This window comes from Lynx canadensis, chromosome B4 (assembly GCF_007474595.2).
Source record: "Lynx canadensis isolate LIC74 chromosome B4, mLynCan4.pri.v2, whole genome shotgun sequence".
NCBI lineage: Eukaryota > Metazoa > Chordata > Mammalia > Carnivora > Felidae > Lynx > Lynx canadensis.
Genome location: NC_044309.1, coordinates 66,382,357 through 66,406,672, shown reverse-complemented (window position 1 = coordinate 66,406,672; position 24,316 = coordinate 66,382,357). Strand labels below are relative to the sequence as shown.

The window sequence follows — 24,316 nt, the reverse complement described above, 5'->3', positions numbered from 1 at the left end:
ATGGTAGCATAGTGGATGTATGCACTTCATATCCAGTCTCCCACCCCTGTTGTTTTCAATGCTGTAATCTCCCTGTGTAGATCAACAATTTCTGAGATTTGTAGGATGCTATTTAAGATCTGTCTGGCATGTTCAGAACATGCCAGATGTCTCTGTAGACTTAGAGAAGCACACATTTTGAAAGAATTTTTAATCTGCTTAATGTATGGACAAAGTTTTTTTTTTTTTTTTTTTTTATAATTTTTTTTTTTTTCCAACGTTTATTTATTTTTGGGACACAGAGAGACAGAGCATGAATGGGGGAGGGGCAAAGAGAGAGGGAGACACAGAATCGGAAGCAGGCTCCAGGCTCTGGGCCATCATCAGCCCAGAGCCCGACGCGGGGCTCGAACTCACGGACCGTGAGATCGTGACCTGGCTGAAGTCGGACGCTTAACCGACTGCGCCACCCAGGCGCCCCTGGACAAAGTTTTTAAAGTTAGATTTTAATATAGTTTAATCAGTAGATGATCTACCCTTTAAAGTGATCTAGATAGATAAATATTTCATGTTATTGAAAAAATTCTCTAACATTGTTAAGTCATACCTTCCATTTAATTGAGAAAAGAATAGAAGAACGTTAAGAATGCCTTCGGGAAGTCCATTTTCACTAGTGATATGAAGGTTTACTAAATTTTGTCTGTACATTTACAGTCATAAAATTTTGTCAGTATTTTGGTAATTTTGACAATCTAGTCATAGTTTTATATTTTCTACTGAAATATTTTATAAGCTACCAGTAATTTGACGCTGTTGTCATCTCTATAAGCTAAAACTCAGAATAAGTGACTACACGTTCAAAGACTCACCTACCTTTGAATCACTTTCTTTTTGAGGCTAGCATATTTCACCAGCTGGAAGTAGATCCCATAGATAGTTTTTGGTTATGTTCCATGTCAGTATTCACTCTGTTCTTTTCCCCAAGCCTAATAAACAAACTGAGTAGATTTTCTTTTTCTTTTTTTAAAAATTTATTTATTTTGAGAGAGAGAGAGAGAGAGAGAGAGAGAAAGAGAGAGAATGGACAGGGGAGGGACAGAGGGAGAGAGGGAAAGAGAGAATCCCAAGCAGGCTCCATGCTGTCAGTGTGGAGCCCAATGTGTGGCTCATTTCCATGATCCATAAGATAATTACCTAAGCTAAAATCGAGAGTTGGGCACTCAACTGACTGAGCCACCCAGGCACTCTTCAATAGGTTTTTATAAGAACCCAACTTATTGTCAGTCGCGGAGGTTTCAGGGTATGGTTGACAGTAGTGGCTCACCTATTTTTAAAATCTCACTAAAGTCTCATATTACTAAGGGACTCCCTCATTAGGAAACTGTTTTTGAGATAAGTCAAAATCAAAGGTTATTGAATTCTGGGTAGTTTGCTTTCCATGTAAACATAAAATGCATTTGTGCAGTTTCCACATTAGAATCTAAATCCAAAGTAATTATCAAGATGGATAAAAATTCATTAATAGCTGTTTAAATGGGAAAAATGTTCTAGTACTAATCAAATTAAATAGAAAGAATCTTAAAGTGATGTATTTACTTACTTGATATTGTTCCTCTTCGGGGCATTAATTTTAGAAGTGAGGAATAATAGGTTTTCTGTGGATTAGTAATAGAAAGTTTTTATCCCACCCAAAGTCTTAGTAGAAAACATAAGAATCAAATATATTGCCAGATACAGCTGTATATTTGCAGATATCCAGTGCAAATAGAAAAGTGGGGCATTCACAATAAAGGAAATGTTCGCTATATTCCTATTATTCATACTGTCAGTTTTCAGTTCAGTCCCAGTGTCTTTACCTGTTGACATCTGTGTTCTTTTTCCTCATAATTCTAACTCTTTCACTGTAGGTCTGATGAAAGTGACTCCTCTCTGTCGGAAGTACACAGGTACTTTCTTTCTATCTTTCCTACATTCTGGCATTTCACTGATGTTCTAAAATGCCTTCTGAGAAACTATAAGCATATGTCACTTTTGTATGCATAACCAGTTGTAAACCGTATAAACATACTAATATTTTTAAACATATTAATTTTAATATATTTTTGTCATCCCTTTTAGACCAAGAACTGGCAAACCTTTTTCGTATACTAGCACAGAAAGTTGTGATGCTTGTTCTCTGTCTATAATCTAAATCTTTTATTTGAAATAATTTAAGTTCTATGAATATTGATATCATTGCTCCTCAGTGATTAAATGTTTCAGTCTTTCAAAACGTGGGAGGTAAATAAGGTATTTTTGTTGTTGTTATTGGCTTAATGATTATAAGTAAAAAGTTTATGGAAAGCTTTGTGATGAAGAAAAAAAGATATGCAAGGGGGGGCACAAAAGATACTATGATACATAAAATATAAAAAGAAATAGAAACTAAAGGAGCTTTTCTAAAATAACAAATATATTTTTACTGATAGATGCTGTTTTAAAGATAACAATGTTGAATTTTTCATGTTGTGGGTTTTTTTTTTCTTTTTGGATCCTTAATTCCTCTCTTTCTATCATTTCTTCTTTCCACTTATCATTTTGTCTCCTCTCTTTTTGCACTTGTTTCTCCTGTTTATGGCCATTTTGCTGATCATCAGTAGATCCTCCAGAAGGTAGGCAGAGGAAATTAATCTCATTTATTACAAGACTTTACTGATTTGCATGGAACAAGAATAAGCTTTTTTCCCCCTTCAACTCAGGTTGTTTTACAACTTTGCAATATATAACCTTAACTTAAACTATTTTAAAGTTGATTTCTATATTTCAGAATGTGAATAGATTAATTTTAATATTAAAAGAAATACTATGGATGTATGTTTCCAATTTCTGTATTTTTCTATTATCTTTGGTATAAGGTAATCTCTACAAAATATTAGTACTAATGTTGTGAATACTGGAGAGCATTTTTCAGTATCTAGTAAAATGCTGTATTTAATTATGAGATTATTTTTCTTCAGAAGTCTGAAAAATCAATGATATTAAAACATATAAAAATGAAAAAAGGCATCTTACCCTCCAAAATTGTGTCATACATAAGTCACTGGAGGCAAATATTTACTTTTGTAATGTTACAAACTTTGACGTGACAGACTCTTATACCTTAGGCTGGTCACATGGATTTTTTCTTTATAATCAGCTTATTGGAATATACATACATACATATTTTGTTTGAGAAGTAAGAGTAGCATCTGACTGTGCATTAGATCAAACCTTTTGAATATTTGAAGCTATAATTCTAATTCGATGGCTTCAGTTCATAGATATGAACTCATATCAGTAGGATTTCAAAACAGAGATTCAGACTTTTGGGGGAAGTTTTGCTTCTGTTTCAGTTTTAATTTGGTTAACTTCTTAGATTACAAACAAGTTACCGAGCATTAATTTCAAGAATTGACACATGTATGCAAATAATACATTGGACTTTGTAATTACATATCCAGTGGCAACAATTCCTGGTGTCATTTCTAGTGACGATGAACAACTTCTACTTTTCAAAATCATTAATAACTACTCTAAAAATAAAGTTTGTTTCTTTTAGCCCTGAGCTTATATTTATCTCCTAATGTTTCTATTCATCAGCCCTCTTGAGCTCTGCCAGAATTAATCTTCTGGAATTAATTAATTGAATTAATCCATGCACATCTCTTTTTGTGTGCATATGACAGCTCTTTAAATATTCAGTGCCTTAACCTACTATTGAATCCTCTCCAATGAATGTTTTCCTATCAGTTCAGTAGGTCTAGTTTCATTATCTGCTCCTTATATGATGTAGTCTACAGATCGTTTTGCTTCTACTATTTTTGAAAATGTCCCAATTTTTCAGTGTTTAAAATCTAGCATCTAGAACTCAACCTCCTTCCAGATCCCTCAGCAGAATATAGTAACTCTATTATGTTCTTTCTCCTGAAATATTTACTTCTATTGAACACGTTATTGAAAGTGCTTATAGAAGAACCATAAATTGTTGATTCATTGATCTTATATTCTATTAAAAAAATCTCTTTGGCTATTAGTGTGTGTGTGTGTGTGTGTGTGTGTGTGTGTGTGTGTGTGTGTTTGTGTGTGTGTATTTCAATTTATTTAAACTGAAATAAACCCAGAAAGAAATTCAGCCATTTCTCCTACCTCCCACTTCCCACCCTTACAATTACCAATCTATTCTCTGTATCTATGAGATTGGGTTTTTTAATGTATATTTTTAAGATTGCGTGTATAAGAGAGATAATATGGCATGTATCTTTTTCTTATTTCACTTAGCATAATGCCCTCTTTAGCTTTTTAGATCTAGTCTACTATTAAGGCTTTTACTACTTGAAGCATTTTGTTCTATCTTCTACTTAAATTTTATCTTTAAATTGTATCCAATGATTATTTTAGTGTTAAGTGGGTACTTAAAGCAAATAAATTTTGTTTGTCATTTTCCTAGGCAATACATACCAGTGTCCAGTTCTTTAATATATCAGTTTAATATATATGCCAGCTCCGTTTTCTGTGCTAGAGAAATATTGACTAGATATTGAAGACTTCTTTGAAATTGACAGGAACATTGACTCCTTAAGTGTGCCTCTCCACCAATGGAACTACCTTACTCCAACTGTTCTGTTCTTACCTACCATGTCCACAAGGATATCATTTGAAAGGCTTAATGTAATGGACCTTTTTGGAGTCAACATGTGTTATGAATATGATATTTCTCTAATTTGCTATTAATCCTACAAAGAACTCCCCCCATGAGATTAGTGTTACCTCTTATTGATGAGCATTTATTTTTAAGTGTTTATAATGATTTGTTCAGTATTTCCCTTTGTGAGACTCAACAAGAAGTCTTACCCATCTGTAATTCCTGAAGTCTACTTTTTCCCCTGCTTTTTGGAAAAAGGGGCCTACATGTTTTGTGCCCCTTATTGATCTTAGTGTACCAACAATGATTTTTGTGTCAACAATGTTGTATCCTTCCAAAACCCTGTGATATAATGATTTAAACACAGAAATACTTGAATTCAATGAATAAGTCTCTATTGTCAGTTCTAACTTATCTTGGGCTTACATTTCTTCTTAATCATTTCTGCCCATTGCATCTTGAAGATTGTTCTCTTTCATTGAGAAGGTGGAAAGAAACAGTTTTATTTTATTCCTGTTATTTGTTCTGATATTGTGCCATCTATTTTATATAATGGACACATTTCTACATAATAATTTTTCTTCCTGCTCTGAGCAAAGATATATCCAATTTATATATTTATTATGTTATAATTCACTCTCATCTTTAGTCTTCTCAATACAACTATTTCAATTCAGATCCTGTCTTAAACTCCTTTAGGATAGGGACAATGTTTTGATAAACTTTGCATTTCCATAGTGCATAGCACAAAGCATAAACTCCAGAAATATTAAACTTATGAGAAAGTTCCCTAAATAGCCTCACTGTTCTTTTAAAGTCCCATTCTTTTTCTTTTTTTAATCTTCTTGGAGACTATTAGAGTTTTTTCTTTTTTTTTTTTTTGATATTTTTGAGCCATTCTCCCTTTAGAATTTCTGTGTATGTGATCATTCCTATCTTTTTTCAAATTCACTTGAAAAATTTTTTTCAGTATTTTAGGTGATATGTGTTATACTTTCTCCAAAATGTTCTTTTTGACATAGAGTCATATTTCAGCATAGCAGAGTCACACTTCCAGTTATCCATCATTTATACTTTCTTATTTGTCAGAATTCACTCTACTCAAACAGCTCCCAATATTACTTCATTCAGCTTTGAAGAGAATTTGTTGATAAGATGATCTGTGTGCCATAGGCTTTGCTCTTTGCAGAGGGCAGCTGCTGACTGATGCCTCATTAGTTGATGCACTCCATCACTACTGTTACTATTTCACATTTTGTCTCTGTCCTTTTGCTTTAAAAAGAGACAAAGGAGCAGTCTGAGTTTTCCTATTAATTAGTTAGAAAGGCTTCTTAAAGTCAGGAGAAAAATAAAATTAGTCTCATGATATAGCTACTTAAGTAAATCTTGTTTTTCCCCACCTCAGGGGCATAATCAACCCATTTCCTGCTTCAAAAGGAATCAGAGCTTCTCCACTGCAGTGTATTCACATAGCTGAAGGGCACACAAAAGCTGTGCTCTGTGTGGATTCTACTGATGATCTCCTCTTCACTGGATCAAAAGGTACTTACTAGTGGTTGTTTCAGATGGATATTTAACAGATGAAAAAAAAATGATTACATTTTAACAGGCTTAAAAGAATAGTCAAACTGCTTAATACCCATAAAAACCTGAGAAATAATTTGGTTCAACTCCTGAATTATATAAAATCATTGCATAGTTGGGAAGAAAGTAAAACCTCTGTTGATGTTATATGAATAGAATTTTGAGAAAATACATCTCCCTTCAGTAACTGAGCACTTAATGTATGCAAGGTCCTGAGCTTAGTAATACAAGTTATATAAAAAATGACAAAAATGTACATCATTACAATGTACATACACTGTGGTAAAGAGAATAAGATGGGTAGGAAACCATCATTTCTTGAGCACTTAAGCATATGTCAGAGACTATGCTGGACACTATACAAATTATATCTCATTTAATTCTCATGGTAACCCCAGTGAGATACATGTTGCATCCTCATTTTACAGATGAAGAAACTGAGGATTCAAGAAATGAAATAACTTCAGCAGATAAACTTAGTAGTAAGTGGAAGAATCAGGATTGGAAACCCAGGTCTACTCATCTCCAAACCTGTATTCTTAACCCCCTTTGGTACAAGTGTAGGCAACTGGAAATGAATTACAAATGCTTTGAAGAGTTAAATACTAATCTTTTTGAGGTTTCTGAAAAGGGAGGTTATGCCAACCTGTGAGACATAACAAGGCTTTGACAGAGGCATTTAGGAGGAACCTTAAAGGATGGTTTGGATATTGACAGGTAATGATTGACAACCAAGATTGTAGAACAACATAAGCAGAGACATGGAGGGGAAAGTGGGGTATGTTTGGAAACTAAATCCAATTGGTTGAAAAGTAGAATACAGCTGACCCTTGAACAACATGGGGGTTAGGGGTGCCAACCCCCTGCACAGTCGAAAATCTGCATATAACTTTTGACTCCCCCAAACCCAAACTACTAATAGCCTTCTGTGAACCAAAGCCTTACCAATAATATAAACAGTTGATTAATAAATATTTTGCATGTTATATGTATTATATACTATATTCTTACAATAAAGTAAGAAAAAAAATGTTACAAAGAAAATCATAAGGAAGAGAAAACACATTCATAGTATTATACTATATTTTTCAAAAATTTTGCATATAAGTAGACCCTTCAAACCCATGTTGTTCAAGGGTCAACTGTAATCATAAGAGAAGTGATGGGCAGTAAAGCTAAAAAGGTAGGAAGGAAGCAAGTACAGGTTTGGGGAAGCTAATAAATGATTTTTAGCACTTAGGGATGTTACAAGACTCAGTTTAATCAGCAAGCATTTATTGCTCATTGCATATAAGGAAGTGTAACATATCTAGCTAGAACTTATGAATTGTGAATAACGGCAAGCCATTCTCCAATTAAAAAATAATCTGCACTGTGAAAAATGTACTTTTATAATTTAAAGTAAATTTATCTCCAGAATAATTATATATTTGATATGTCAGAAAAACAAAATAATTAGTTTATAATTATGTTTTGGGGTCAAAAATAAAACCATCTATCAGTGACCCCTGGAAAAGAAAGGTATATGTGTTTATGAGTGTAGAGTGCTGTGAGGCGGTGAGAGTAAAGAGGCTGATTTGGGAATGCCATTTTAAATTCAGGGGAAATTTGAAGCAAGACTCTTGTGATATGACTATTTCAAAGTTTTATGTAATTATTTTTTTTAATACCACATAATACATACACCAGCTATCCCTTGCTTTTATCCAATCCTTTATATGTACTTGGCCATTGAACTTGATGCAGAGGGTTGATGTCTGTTGCAGCTAGTGGAATAATTACTTTTTTCTTATTTTATTTCATTCTTCAAGGGGAAAGATTGTTAAAGTAATTTTTATTGTTAAGAGAACCTAATTTAGTTCATATTGACAGTATTTTCCTTTTCTTGTTTGTTTTAGATCGTACTTGTAAAGTATGGAATCTGGTGACTGGGCAGGAGATAATGTCATTGGGGAGTCATCCCAACAATGTTGTATCTGTAAAATATTGTAATTATACAAGCTTGGTCTTCACTGTGTCCACATCTTATATTAAGGTGTGGGACATCAGAGATTCAGCAAAGTGCATTCGAACGCTGACGTAAGTAATTTAAAGACAAATAGCATAAGGGCAAATAGTATAACATATATAAAAAGATAGGACTATGAATACATTTTTATTTATTTATAACTGTCCAGTTCCAAAAGGATGTTAAAATTAGGACATAGATAATATAACAGGGAAAAACTATTGAGAAAATGAAATATAGGAGCCTGCTATTAAACAGGAAGGAATAAATTGCATTTGATCTGTGACTAAGTATATATTTCATATTCCTCCCTCCCAAATACTAAGGTATTGCATTTTCATAGTATTTATTACTTGATGTAATATTGATTTACATTACTTGCTTCAAATGAATACCACTCTGTGGAAAATGGCTAAAATCACCATTATAGATAGTTAAGAAGTACTTGTAACCTTTACTTATCAGGTATTAAATAATTGAGAGTTTTTTGTTTGTTCATGTTAGAACCTATACTGCTTTTGTGTGAGCACAAATTCCATAACTGTAGGTTAGGTTGGATAATTGGAGGATGAGTTTGTTTTCTGTGTCATTATATGTGTCTTTAAAATAAAGAGCAAATAATGATTCTTTTTTGCTATAAGATCGATGAACAGTTTTACATAATTAAAATTGGGGTGAACTCTTCAAATAAAGGGAGCATAGGAAAGGGTAATTTTTATAATTTGTAGAGGAAATATTAACTCAAGTCCTAATTTGTATTTTGAGAGCCACTAATTAATTTATTCTACTAAACACAAGTTTCTTGAGGGAAATTTCATAGAAAAAGGAACACTGTATCTTAGAAATCTGCCAATCCAGTTGACTCACTAAAGGCAAATTTAAAAAGATTGATTATAACTTGATATTTTAGAAGTTAGCTGAGAAAATGTTTCAAAATTTAAGAATATATCGGTCATTTAGAATTTATCTGAGGAAATAGAAATAAGTTATGTTTAAGTCTTTAGCACTTGGAAATACTCCATATATGATTGGGTTAGAGTAAGCAAAAACTGAAAATGGTTTGAAAAATCCTCATTGTCTTTAATTCAAAAGGCACACTTAATAAATAAGAAGAATATTGGTAGGCCTGGCCCTCGGGGCGTTCTGGAAGCTATAGGAAAATGAATTACCTTTGTGGCACTGTATCATTAGTTGAGTTTTTTGTTCTTTATCTTTGACATCTAATCTTTTTTTTTTTAAGTTTATTTATTTATGTTGAGAGAGAGAGAGAGAGAGAGAGAGAGAGAGAATGTACCAGCAGGGGAGGGGCAGAGAGAGAGAGGAAGAGGGAGAACCCAAGCAGAGCCTGAAGTGGGGCTTGATCTCATGCATTGTGAGATCATGACCTGAGCCCAATCAAGTTTCTGCCACTTAGCCGATTGAGCTAGCTAGGCACCCCAACATCTAATATTTTTTGAATGATATTATAGTCATCCCTAACTCAGGAATCCCTAAGAATTCTGGAATTCTTAGGTTTATAATAGGTTTACAGATGAAGAATTTTAAGCCATTGGGGCTCCTCGGTGGCAGAGTCGGTTAAGCGTCTGACTCCACTCAGGTCATGATTTCACGGTTTGTGAGTTCCAGCCCCGTGTCAGGCTCTGTGCTGACAGCTCAGAGGGAGCCTGGAGCCTGCTTCAGATTCTGTGTCTCCCTCTGTCTTTGCCCTTCCCCTGCTCATGATCTGCTTCTCTCTCTCTCTCTCTCTCTTCCTCTCAAAAATAAACATTAAAAAAAAAAAAAGAATTTTAAGCCATTTCATCTTGTTTTAGTTATTCATTTATTCACTTATTCATCAAATGTGTTTATAAGTACCAGCTATGTGTGCATGAGGTTTCATGCCAGGTACTGTTCACACGGTGACCAAAGGGCACAGAGCTTGTTTTTGCCCACAGCCAGTTTCCTAGGAATTCAAGGAACTGTAAGCTGAACTCTTATCCAGGATTGTGACTTTTCCCTTTGTTTTGTCCCTGTTAAGGTCTTCAGGTCAAGTTACTCTTGGAGATGCCTGTTCTGCAAGTACCAGCCGGACAGTAGCTATTCCTTCTGGAGAAAACCAGATAAATCAAATTGCTCTAAACCCAACTGGCACTTTCCTCTATGCAGCTTCTGGAAATGCTGTCAGAATGTGGGATCTTAAAAGGTAGAATTTTTAAGAGAATGTATTTCTTATATACGGCAAGTACAATTTTCAGGCATTAATAACGTATTAGTGCATGTAAAATCTAACTTTTATAACCCCAGAAGTTAATGTAAAATAATAGGCTTTTCTGTTTGGCCCAACACCCCTAAATGGCTCTTCTCTTCTCATTAGCAAATCCAAAAATTTCCTTTCTTTTATTCTCCATCAATAGAAAGAAAGTATACGAAAGAAAATAGCCTCTCTTAATATTTGTCTACAATTTGTGTTGTTTACTGGGAAGAGATCAAGATTCTCATTCTGTTTCACCAGGACGTTTGAAAGAGTTTTTTGTTGTTGTTGTTGTGGTTGTTGTTTTGGGGGGAGGGGCAGCATCACTTAAACATTTTATATCTCAAAATTTTTAGTTTATAAGCTTAAGTTAATTACTGGGGGCATAAATCTTTATAGGGGTTTTATGAATATAAAATGTATATAAGAGATTAAATATTAATATAAAATGGGTAAAAAATGATAAATTGAAATGTAAGGTGTTATATCTCTGATTTGGTTCTTATTTGCCATGAAATGTGAGCTTTTATCCCTCAGTTGAGTGTTTATTTTAGCTTCTTTTCTAGTTCTTAAAATTTTGGCAGCAAGGGAATATTCATTTATTAGTTAAGTATTTTTTCAACTTCAATTCTGGCAGGCACTGCACCAAGACTATGGTGGGTGCTGGGAATAAAGACTGAGCAAGACAAATGTGGTGTCTACCTTCTTAGAGCTCATTTTGTAACGGAGGATAATGGCCATTAAACAGGCAATTATAGGATACTGAGTGAAGTTTGTAATTCAGGTAATACAGCGTGCCTCCCATCTAGAGGGATTTGTCAGTGGTAAATAAAAAGGATATTTTAGAAACTGAAAATAACTAGTTATAACTTGTAATATGTTAACACATGACTGAGAAAGAATAATAAACATAATTTATAGATAAATAGATGAGAGAGAAAGAAGAAATACAGTCATGAGTCTGCTTTAGAAACAAAATGTAGAAAATTGAACACAGTGCTTGTTTGAGAAAATGAGAAAAGAGGTGAGTACTTGGTTTATTCTTGAAGATGTTAAAACTTGACTCATAGACAAAACACCATGGAGGAAGATACCCAAAGTCATGACATGAGGCAGAAAAGGTAACAGCTTTTAAAAATCTTTACACTTTCTGTTTTTGCTGAAAAGTTAGGTCCTTTGAAAGCTGCTGATTTCAGCAATGTGATTAAATGTAGATTTATCATAAAAAAGTAAGAAAATAATTTTCTAGAAACGAAACTCTACAAGTTAAATATGTCTTTGTAGTCCAGCAGTTTGATTGAGGTAGGACTATGAAACAAAGGTTCATTGTCACCCCCTGACAATTAACATCACACATTTTTCTACAGTCACCTATATGTCCTGGTCACTTTCAGTCCTTATAATAACTGATGAAATGGACCACTTACTTTCTGACGTGCATATATACATATGTGTGCATAAGTATATATATGTGTGTGTGCATACATGTATATATGATTGGTGTACATATTTGTGTATGTGTATATGCGAGAATATATGTGTTTTATATAAAGTAATCTTACTTTTTCCATATTTTTATTGATTGTGTAGTCATGTAAGTGATATAGTTGTTTTAATCAAATTCCAAATTGAACCTAATAACATTGGTCATATATTTTAACATGTTCAGATATTTAACAGATTAAGGTTTATCTGGACTTAGGTTGCGTTTAAAATTAGTCTTTAGCAAGTTTTGCTGCCATTTCGTTTACTGTCTGAATGACATCAGTAACTTTGGAATAACTTATTTAGGATTCCTCACACTTCAGTCATAGAATAGGTTAGGTTGGCCATATTTTGACCCTTAATTTGAAAAGAGTTGCATGGAGGTGGAGCTAAGTTTAAAAAAAAAAGCATTAGTGAACAGTTTCATCAAAGAATGTAGATTATTTACGTTGGGGCTTAACCTCAACCCATTAAGAAATATTTTCAAACAAAATTATTTTTCTTTCTTTTTAAAGGTTTCAGTCTACAGGAAAGTTAACAGGACACCTAGGCCCTGTTATGTGCCTTACAGTAGATCAGATTTCTAATGGACAAGATCTAATCATCACTGGCTCCAAGGATCATTACATCAAAGTGTGTATGATAGAGTTGTTGAATTATATTCTCCTATTAAATGATAGATATGAAGTATCAGATGCACCTAAGACCCTTTGCTCTTAATCAGTTTTCTTTTTTAACAATCCTATCCTTTGCTTTTTCTTCTTGATCTTTTTCCTCATTCAATAGTTCCTGATTTTATTGTGTTATAATTCAATCCCATTTTCTCATTTTTCATAGAAGATTGTTTTGGAGGGATTTTAATGATGTTTGGCTCAGTCATCCAGCTAATGCTTAAGTCTCATTGTCACCATCTTTTACACTGAGTTTAGTATGGTCTTCAGATTTTATGAAATTAGCAGATGAGGGAAGATGCACAATTTGATTCTGGAAAAGTTAAATTTGAGATACTAAGTAAGAGAAGTCATCCTCCTATAGGCAAGTAGGCCATTTCAAAGGCAATTCTAGAACTCCAGATAAGTTATGACTAGACATGCAAGTTTGGGAGCCATTTGAAAGAAGCAGATGTTCAGGAGTTAGAGTAGTTGATGTGACCAAAGAGACAGAGGTTGACAGGACTCAGCCTTGTGAACTCCTGTAGGAACCAATAGGAATAAAAAGAGAATGCAGTAACAAAGGAGATAGGAAAAGTATAACTACTCTTTTTGGAACCTAAGATTAAGAGATGAGAAGTGGGTTACTGACACGAAAATAGAGTGGTTAAAATGAGAGTATTGTGTATTTGGTAGACTTGAGTATTTCTGTCTGCTTAGGAAGCAGGCCCTTTGGAGAGGGAAAGTGATGGGGGAAGTGGTAGTAAGTGATGGAGGTGGTAGGAGTTAGAACCATATCAAAGATGTGAACCCTGGGAAGCAGGAAGCACGCGTTAGCATCTAAAAAGAAGAGAAGGGTAAGAGAATGTTTGAAAATAAAAGGAAACTTTTGAAATGGAAGGAAGAGTCCAGAAAGTTTATTTTTGATCATGCGACCCTTTTCAGGAAATCATGAGGTCAATAGCTAAGAGAGATGATGACAACTGAGTGCAGTAGAAGGTTTAGAATAGCAACTTTGAGGGGAATTTGAGATGGCCACCAGGATTGCAGAGCTACATTATAGTGCCTAAATAACAGTCATATCATTTTTCTGACTTTCAACTGGATTGATATGTAGTATTTTTGTTATTGAACATATAGTTTGTTCACCATACATGAAAAAATTGGTTGCCTTTCTAAAAAGCCTATAGACATATAAGCTTGTGACATATAAGCAAAAGTAGCATGAATATAGGGCCTGGGTTCTTCCTGAATCATTTATACAAGGTTAATTTAGTTAATTAGTAAAATATTGTAACAAGTCATATCTGGTTAATATACATGTGTATGTGTTTCTATGTATGAACACATATAGGTGCTTATTTATAAGTTAAATAGGATGCCCCCCTTTTCTCTCCTTTTTTAGATGTTTGACGTAACTGAAGGGGCTCTGGGAACTGTGAGTCCCACCCACAATTTTGAGCCCCCTCATTATGATGGCATTGAAGCGCTAACCATACAAGGGGATAACCTATTTAGTGGATCCAGAGATAATGGAATCAAGAAATGGGACTTAGCTCAAAAAGACCTTCTACAGGTAATGTAAAACCTTTCATGGGATGAAGTGGGTACTTCAAAGCCACCAGTAGTCTATATAAGACCTTGAAGAACCTCTCAAAGAGTGTTTCATCTTCAGCTACCAGGGGTACAAATTATGAGAAGGGCAACGTTCAATATTGAATAATACCTTCTAGATAAGAGTAGTTGAAAACAAAACGAACAAGTAGCATGAATGTCAATAGAACAAACTTGGCAACAGATGAACATATTGCTTTCAAAAGCGTTCTTTAAAAAATTTTTTTTGATGTTTATTTATTTTTGAGAGAGAGAGACAGAGACAGAGCGTGAGTTGGGGAGAGGCAGAGAGAGAGGGAGACACACAATCTGAAGCAGGCTCCAGTCTCTAAGCTATCAGCACAGAGACCGACATGGGGCTTGAACTCATGAGCTGTGAGATCATGACCTGAGCTGAAGTCGGACGCTTAAACTACTGAGCCACCCAGGAGCTCCTCAAAAGCTTTTATAGATATACATTCATGGTTGTGACTTTTATATTATTCATATAAATATATTTATACCTAAATGTCATATAATTTGAGTGTATAAGTATTGTTTACTCATTATGAAATATATGCGAGCTCTACTTTAGTTTTCTACAAAAAGCTTTAGGCTTCCATGTTCTCTACTAAAGGTTGAAGGCAGTGATTTTATGAAGCGGTCCTTATTATCTACATACCAGGTTGTAGTTTTCAAACTTGTTGAATTAAATACATTTTGGAGAAAGGTGAGATACTTAACTCCCATGAAGAGAATGTGATGCGAAAAATTCTGTGTACTTTCTGGGTCTTTGAGATTCTTCAAGACTTTTAATATTATAAGTTTTAATATTGATAACACTGATAATAATTGAGGCAAATTGGAAAGCAAATTGCAAATTTATTTCTTTAATTCGTTAAGAATGATTGCATAGAAAATGATTTGTGGGGCACCTGGGTGGCTCAGTCAGTTAAGTGTCCGACTCTGGCTCAGGTCATGATCTCATGGTTCGTGGGTTCAAGCCCCACGTCGGGCTCTGTGCTGACAGCTCAGAGCCTGGAGCCTGCTTCAGATTCTGTGTCTCCCTCTTTTTCTGCCCCTCCCCGACTTGTGTTTTCTCTCTCTGTCAAAAATAAATAAAAATTAAAAAAAAAAAAAAAAAGAAAATTTCTTTATGGCTTCCAGGCCATTGAGTGGTCTAAATATTGTTTTGTCAACAAATGTTCGGAACTTACTTTGGTGTGAAACTGTCATTTTGGAAGGCTCGTCTTCAGCGGCTTATTTCTCTTTCTTTCTCCAGCAAGTTCCAAATGCACATAAGGATTGGGTCTGTGCCCTAGGAGTGGTGCCAGGGCACCCGGTTTTGCTCAGTGGCTGCAGAGGGGGCATTTTGAAACTTTGGAACATGGATACTTTTGTGCCAGTCGGAGAAATGAAGGGTCATGATAGTCCTATCAATGCCATATGTGTTAATTCCACCCACATTTTTACTGCAGCCGAGTAAGTTTTTCCTATGTGATTTTTTTTCTATATTGGCTCTTTGTGTTCAGATTTAATAAATATTGTAAGTTGTAAATAACTGGAAACATAGAACACATGAAACCCTTTTATTACAGTCATTGTAATGTCTATTTAAGATCTCTTATTCATATTTTCTGATTTGCACCTTGGTCACTGCATTTAATCCCAAGATTACATGAGAATAGTGTTACTTCTGTATTAGCACTCAGCTTAACTAGCAAGTCTGATGCTAGATGTTCCCCTGGTGATTTTAATTAAAAAAATCATTTATAGGTGACTAATTCCAGAAAGTCAACAAACTTGCTATTCTTCTCATTTGGAACAAATCATTTAAAAAATCTCTGTTCCCCTTCTGCCTCTGTTTATAGTACAGTTGACTCTTGAACAATGTGGGCTTAGGGACCCTGACCCCTGCAGAGTTAAAAATCCAGATATAACTCTGACTTCCCCCAAATTAAATTAAGAATAGCTTACTGTTGACTGGAAACCTTACCGATAATATAGTCAGTTGACACATATTTTATATTTTATATGTATTAAATACTGTATTCTTACAATAAAGGAAGCTAGAGAAAAGAAAATGTTATTAAGAAAATCGTAAGGGGCGCCTGGGTGGCGCAGTCGGTTAAGCGTCCTACTTCAGCCAGGTCACGATCTCGCAGTCCGTGAGTTCGAGCCTCGCGTCAGGCTCTGGGCTGATGGCTCAGAGCCTGGAGCCTGTTTCCGATTCTGCATCTCCCTCTCTCTCTGCCCCTCCCCCGTTCATGCTCTGTCTCTCTCTGTCCCAAAAATAAATAAACGTTGAAAAAAAAATTAAAAAAAAAATCGTAAGGAAGAGAAAATACATTTATAGTACTGTGCTATGTTTATTAAAAAATCCACATGTAAGTGGACCCTCATAGTTCAAATCTGTGTTGTTCAAGGCTCAGCTGTATAAGTACATAGTAATACTATCTGGTTCCTCCCTCTTAGGAAGGCTGGATTCATTTGCTTATTTTTTCATTCATGATGAATCTCCAAAGTTGGGCACTGTTCCAGACTCTTGGGAAGACCTGTGAACAAAACAGATCCAAACCCCCAGTTTCATTCTAAGGGGAAAAAAAGACAAGAAATAAGTAAAATATATTATACGGTGACAGGTGCCTAGGAAGAAAAATAAAGCAGGGTACAAGGAAGAGAGTATTGTGGGGAGGGAGTTACACAATAGGGTGGTGGGTGAAGGCCTCACTGAGTAAGTGACATTTAAGAAGACGCTTGAAGGAAGTGGAGAGTTGTTGTGACCATAAAAATGACATAATATGTATATAAGTAATTTGGAAAGGAAAATATATATACCCTAATGTGAGGCATTGGTTTCATTCAAATAAAATATAATGTCTCATGAATATCTATCTTGAAAATCTCCTTTTGGTCATTTTTGCACATTTTAATTTAATCAGAACACCTTCTTGATTCATCTATCTTAAATGTATGATTACCTTGATTTTATTTTGAAAGCTCTGCTCTTTGTATGGCATCTCTTCTTATTTGTGCTATTTTCTTCAAATCCCTCTTTTCATTTAGATTTACTTTCTCATATCTCCAAAGTACTTCAAAGTTGATTTATTTTGTGTTTTTCTAAGGTGCTTACCTTTGGTGCTTCATTGATGTTATTTCCAAGATATATTACTTTCTCAAGACTCACCACTTTTGTTTATTCTCTTGGAAACTTTCTGTGTCCTTGGTAATTTATGGAAAATAACTGAATACCTCCCAAAGTTGTGGGACACATAATATAAGACTATAAAAGTATTATATATCACTGAGGTCTGGTGGGTGAAGTATGATGTTACTGTAACACCTCTCTTCCACAATATAGTCTTATTTTTGAAGAACTGAACTTTTTCTCAGTATGTCCATGGTGCACCAGATGCAAATGTATTTACTATGTAACTTAAAAATCAGGAAAATAGCCAATAAAGTCAGAAAGGCTATTTTCAAATTAGTTCCACTTATTTGTTAATTAGCACACACTTGTATAGTGCTTAGTATTTACCAGGCATTGTTCCAAGTTCTTTCCAGGCATTAATTCATGTATCTTCATAAGAACTCTAGAAGGTAAATATTATTATAATCTCGATTTTACAGGTGGGAAAACTGAGGCATTTTATAACTTAGTCCTTATATAATAATTCCATCATATCTGATATTTCTAGATTTGTTGCTTTTTATTTATTTATGTATTTATTTATAAATCTGGATCTGTAGTATTGATTAATTTTTCTTATGATTATGGGGCTCATTTTACCTGTGTCTTTTTTGTCAAGTAATAGTTTACTGGATGTTGAACATTATATTGTGTTTTAAGATCTGGATTTTGTTGTATTCTTCTAAAGAGCATTGGACTTCGTCAGGAAGTTAAGTTTCTTGTGGTTCAGCTTCATCTTTTTGAGACCGATTTTTAATTCTTGGATTTCTACTGAATACCATAAGTGTTTGATGATATCTCCTTACTGATCAGAATGTGAACAGCTCATAGCCCTCTGTGGGCTCTGGGAATTGTTCACTTTATAGCTCACTAGTAGATGTTTGTTATTGTTGTTGTTGTTGTTGTTTGTTTCTTTTTGTTTTTTGGGTTTTTGCTTGGCCTTATAATCTTACTCTACTCATGGTGTAGCTTAGTATTCACAGACATTAGTGGCTCTTATATAGATTTATGGAGTTTTTTTTTCCCACAGCTCCATAGTTCTTTCTGCATAGCTCTCTCCTCTTCTCTCCTCGATCCTGAAAATTCCAACTACTCCACATCCCCCAGGTTTTTATTTCTATCTCTTCAACTTAGTGCTTCTGTAGTTTTCTGCTTGAGTTCTTCCTCCCTGGGAAGTGTTTCCAAAGCAACAGCCAGGGCTGTCATGAAGCTCACCCCTCTCCCTTTTCTCAGGGACAACAGCCCTGTACTCCCCCATGGTCCAGTATCTGAAAATAGTTGTTCCATATATTTTGTCAGATTTTTACTTTGTTTGCAGCAGGAGAGCTAACCTGCTTCAAATTACTTGGTTATGACTAGTAGTGGAAATTTGATAATTTCAGACTTAGTATGTCCTAAACTGAAATCCCAACCTTCCCAGGAAACCTGCCCTTTGGCATCTCTGTCTTCTCTGTTGATCAGGCTAGATAGAGACTTTCATTCCTTCCTTTCATACTCCATAGCCAGTCCTTGAGCAAATCCTGTTGGTATTCTACCTTTAAATTATATTTGGAATCTGACCACTTCTCACCATATCTTCTAACTCACTGATTTTAATTGCCATCAGCTCTTGGATTACTACAAGAACTGATTATTACTAGTAGCTCCTAAACAAGGTACCTTGTTCATATGTAGTCTACTCTCAACACAGAAGCCAGAATAACCCTTTTAAAACACAGATTAGATCATATTCCTTCTTTGCTCAAAACCTTGCATTGGTCCCCTATTTCACCTAGAGTAGAAGCCATACTTAATGTGACCTTGTGAGCATCTGTTATTTCTCTCACCTTTCCTTTTAGCACTTGCTCTTTCTAGACTTGCTCCTTGTTTTGTAGTCCCCAGTAACCTCTTTACTGGTCCTTGAACACATCACCTCATTTCAGCCATAGTACAGAATGCTCCCTTTGCCCAGAATGCTTTGCCTTCAGAGATCCTGACTCTCTTCCAATGTCCTTCTTTCTCACTAAGAGTAACCTTGCCATTGTATTTAAAATTGAAACCCTTCTATCACCTAGCACCCAATTCCCTTTACCATGCAGTCTTTTCTTTTTCTATAACATGGATTACTTTCTAATAAACTTCATAATTTAATTATTATGATTTACTGTCTATCTTCTCTTGTTAGAATGTGTAAGCTACAACAGAAGAGGGTTTTGTTATTTATCTGTTTGTTTGTTTTTAAGAATTGTCCCAAGCACCTAGAATATTGCCTGGAACATAGCAAGTTCTCAATAAGTATTTGTTGAATGGATGGCTGAATAAATGAATGGGTAGATGAGTAGGTGGATGAAGGAACATATCCCCTTGCTGTTACCAATATACATATGCTGTGTGGGTTGGTGAGAAGACTATTATTTTCCCCCAGTTTTATTGAGATATAATTGAAATACAGCATTGTATAAGTTTAAGGTATACAGCATAGTAATTTGACTTACATATATTGTAAAATAATTATCACAATAAATTTAGTTAACATCTATCATCTTATATAGATTCAAAAAAAGAAAAAGAAAGTTTCTTTTTTGCTTGTAATAAGAACTCTTAGGGAGAACAAAGATTATTGATTAAAAACTAGAAAGCCTGGATGCGAGGCTCACCTCTGCCCTTTACTATGTTACATTGGACAGGTAACTAAACTCTCTTTATCCTTGAAATGGACTGCATAATCTCTGAAATGCCTTTTAACTATGAAATTCTATGGAAACTCTTTCTTTTAGCTTTGACTTTATTAAATAATTGGAGAAAAGTAACACTCCCTTAAAGCTATGAGAAATACAGTAAGAAATATGATTGTTTAATGACTATTCCCCAGTACTCACATGGTGGGTGAACAAAAACAAGTTTCTTAGAAACACTTTGAATCTTCTATGTTCCATGATAGTGGAGTATTAGTCCACTTCTCAGTAGCCTCTTGCTTTTTCCATGGGCTTACGCTGATTTCATGTGAACATAATTCTGACTCTTGCCAGATTCACCAATTCCTGGAATCCCTGCTCCAATCTCCTCCCTTCCCAGAAGCCTTACTGTAACCTTACTCTGGGCTGTTGTGCCTGAAGATCTCTGACCAATGTTGTATCGCGTATTGTTTTTTGAAATAATGAGTGCAGATCCAGTGTAGTGATTAGGAGGTGGGGCCCTGGAACCAAACTGCCTAGATCGAAATCTTGGTTCTGTCATGTACTTTGTAATTTTGAGCCAATTACTTAACCTCTCTGGACCTAAATTTGCTCATCAATATAAAGGGGATAATAGCATTATCTATCTCTATGGTAGTTAAAGAGAATTGAATGTATTTATATATAAAGGGCACATACTAACAATGCCTGCCATATAGTAAGCCCTTGATAATATGAATTATTTTTAATATTATTATGTGTATCTGTTTGATATGGGACAATGTATATTTTTACTTACATATATTAAAGTCCTCCTCAGAAAACGTTTTCACAGTAATTCTAAAAGCTATTTCTTTATCTTCCTGCCTCTTTTCACGTGTTCATTTTTAATTTGTTCCGTAGTGATCGAACTGTGAGAATTTGGAAGGCTCGCAATTTGCAAGATGGTCAGATCTCTGACATAGGAGATCTGGGGGAAGATATTGCCAGTAATTAAACATGAGTGAAGATAGTCATAAACTGAATACTGTGATAATACTCTGTACGTTCATATGGAAAAGTTGCCTAATAGGCGAAAATTTATGAATCGGATTAACTGGAAAATATATCTGAATCCAACTGCTGAATATAAATGGTATTCTAATAAAATTGTGTACTAGCCTGTGTGCTTAATTTTAATATCTCCCAAACATATATATCCTATAATTGGTATACTGCTTGATTCACACTTTATTGTGGCTGGATTTTTGTGCCTAGCTATTAAAAAACACCTTAAAATTATTTGAATTGTAAGATGACTGCTTTTGTGACAGAAAACCCCCAGAATACAATGCAACCCATTGGTAATTCGTCGTATAGTCTGTTCAGATGATTTATATATTTAAACATACTGGGAATGTTAGTCAAATTGTGGTCCGTCTGCCTGATATTTATATCAGTCTATAGAGGGTTCCCAAATTTCGAAGCTCTTTTAATATAATGGAAAAAAATAAGATAGGAGAATATGATTGATGATTTTGCATAAGGTGGAATTGACCGTCCTCTACTAACAGAAAATGTTAAACAGTTTGTGTTAAATGTTGATGTTTACTTGTATTGACCAAAGTTTTACAGCTGTGCTATATTCTGTGCTCAGGACTAAAATGCTGTTAAATTGTTTTATTAGTGCTGTGCATACATTCTGCGATGGAAGACAATTTTGATGTCCTAACAGAAATATATTTTGATCTATTTTCCTATGGAGTTGTTTCTATTATCACCTTTTAATTTCATTTTTATTTAATAGTATTTCCTTCCCCTTTTATCTAATTTTTTTATATGCTGCTAAATATATTTTAAATACACTGTGTTTGCAAACCTTGGTAGTTATGAGAGCTCTATCATTTGCGGTGGGAAAAGGTATGTAAATAAGTAGATTGTAAAGAATGTCTTACCTTGTAACTGTATGAATTTTTAAATGCTGTAGATTGGATTTTGCAAAAGGATGTATAATTTATCGGTCTGCTCAGAATATTAATTTGTAAATTCTGCAAGTTTAATTTTTATGTAGATGGTATAACATTTGAAAATATTGTCTTGTGATTTTTTTTTTCCCTTTGAGTATATTTGCTTGTAAATGAAAGCTTAGCTCCGGCTTCAATAAACATGTTGCTCTGAATTTTTTTTATTCTCTTGTCCTTTTTCTAATTATGAAAATTGTTAGTATTTGTAAAACTTTGTTTTATCTGTGTGTGATATAAGGAAAGACATTTTTTTTGTTATCCACTTCATATGCAATCCAGTTTTTGCTCATTAGACATGATATATTCTTGAATAGTTTGAATCATAACCTACTCTTGATGAACCAAAGGAACTCACTATTGAAAGAATTAAATCAGGAATGCCTGGGTGGCTCAGTGGCTTGAGTGTTCTACTTCCGCTCAGGTCATGATCTCACTGTTTATGGGTTTAAGCCCAGTATTCCGCTCTCTGCTGTCAGCACAAAGCCTGCTTCAGACCTTCTGTTCCCCAGTATCTCTGTCCCTCCTCCACTCTCTCTCTCAAAACAAATAAACTTAAAAAAAAAAAGTAAATAGTTGAATCAAACTATGTAATTTAGGCATGTGAACATAGGTGGTAAAACAAAAATTATTCCCACAAATATTAGGACAATAGTGACTTTGGTTATCTGGAGAAGAAATAGAGAGGGTGGTCACTGGCAGGTATTGTAGGAGGTGAGTTGGGAATGTAGAGGGGGGTGTGGAGGTGTTTTTGGGGTCCTAGAAATGTTCTACTTCTCAATCTGGGTCCTAAGTTAAACAGTACATGTATTTCTCTTATTTTATGTATGTGTGCTATACTTCACAATGAAGTATATATTTCTTTTGTTTTAAAGAAGGGATTTTCCTGTAAAGAGGAAGTCAGCTACTTTGTAATTTTGCCTCCTTTCCTGGAGGAAAATACTATGATAAGACCTGAGAGACATTTTTAGGACTATTTTGAATTTCAATACCCTTAGAGTGTTGTTTTTTTTTTTTTCCCCCCCATAGGACTATTGCTCAACCATTCATTTGACAATTTATTCAATAAATGTTTATTGAGAATGCCCTGGGCCAGGTACTAGGGACAAAAAAATAGCAAGACTGAGTTGATGCTTGCCCTCTGAGTGGAGAGAGAGAATAAATGTAGCACTTACATAACAGCTTGGTAAGTGCTCTGACTGGAAAGATCTGGGTGTCTTCACGCCTACTAGAGGCCTGACTGCAAGGCCAATTAGAGGTCTGTCATAAGGTCCGAGCACCGTGTGTGTTTGTGCAGAACACGAAGTCCGATGTCTGTTTTACCTTTTAAAATGCTTAAGGCTCAAAAGTAAAACATAAAAAAAATAAATAAAACGCTGAAGGCTCAGCTAGAGTTGATCTGATTTAAATAATTCAAATGAATATGTAAAAGAGGCAGTCCTCTTAAAAGACTTTCATTTTGAATTATGTTGGGGGAGGTCATCTAGAGGACATGACCTCTGATTGACCCAAGAGCTAGATCCGGGCAATCAGAGACTCCCCAGCCGCCTCCCCAGTCCTTGCAATGTTATGTTTTGCCTACGTTACCACAGCCGGAGCTGTTTCTGTGTTTCAAGGACATAGCCTTGAGAGAGTTACGTGTTGTTGAGACTCTCTGCGTGATATTGGCGACTGAACCCAGGTAAGGCTTCTACGTAAACTTAAGATTCGGGCAGGCAGGTGTGGCGATCTACTCGTCTTGCGGCCGCCAGAGACAAGCCTCGTAAGTAAATCTCCTTGTTTCTTAAACCTGCTACCTACCAGTTTGCAGGGGCCGCTGCGTTCTTCTGTCTCTCCTGGTACTGGGGCTAGTTTCCCGACCGGGAAAAAAAAAAAATACCGTTAATCTCTAAAGAGCTCATCCAGAAAGGTTAGCAATAACTCTTTTTTAAAATATTTATGTATTTTTTAAAGAGAGAGAGCACAAGCGGGGAAGGGGCAGAGAGAGAGACATACGACCTAAAGCAGGCCCCAGGCTGTGAGCCGGATGTGGGGCTTGAAGCCAGGAACTGTGAGATCATGACCTGAGCGGAAGTCTGCCGCTTAACTGACTGAGCCACCCGGACACCCGTTATCGCTAATTTTTAATACAGTTAAAATAGCGCTTCTAAAATTTAAAAGTGGATTACTCTTATGTATGAAATATACGCCATGTCCCTCAAGAATAGTGTCTTTTTTTAGAAGCTAACGTTTATTTCTTCTTTCAAATCCAAATCTTTTTTAGCTAAAGAATAATGACACTGT

The 24,316-nt window shown here is 35.0% G+C and overlaps 1 protein-coding gene across 10 annotated transcripts in view; it reads left to right on the top strand.

Moving 5' to 3' along the window:
• KIF21A (kinesin family member 21A) overlaps window positions 1–22,191 on the top strand; it is a 149,167-nt gene extending 126,976 nt beyond the window's left edge. For 4 of the 10 annotated variants that reach the window (XM_030322184.1, XM_030322188.1, XM_030322181.1 and 1 more), the window contains 9 exons: window positions 1,887–1,925; window positions 2,616–2,630; window positions 6,045–6,181; window positions 8,122–8,302; window positions 10,249–10,413; window positions 12,462–12,579; window positions 14,002–14,172; window positions 15,472–15,671; window positions 20,937–22,191. In XM_030322184.1, the coding sequence (XP_030178044.1) occupies window positions 1,887–1,925; window positions 2,616–2,630; window positions 6,045–6,181; window positions 8,122–8,302; window positions 10,249–10,413; window positions 12,462–12,579; window positions 14,002–14,172; window positions 15,472–15,671; window positions 20,937–21,030 (1,120 nt within the window). In that variant the 3' untranslated portion in view covers window positions 21,031–22,191. The remainder of the gene's footprint in view (window positions 1–1,886; window positions 1,926–2,615; window positions 2,631–6,044; window positions 6,182–8,121; window positions 8,303–10,248; window positions 10,414–12,461; window positions 12,580–14,001; window positions 14,173–15,471; window positions 15,672–20,936) is intronic. The other 6 variants (XM_030322185.1, XM_030322189.1, XM_030322183.1 and 3 more) reach the window with 2 other exon arrangements.
• Window positions 22,192–24,316: the final 2,125 nt, after the last annotated feature.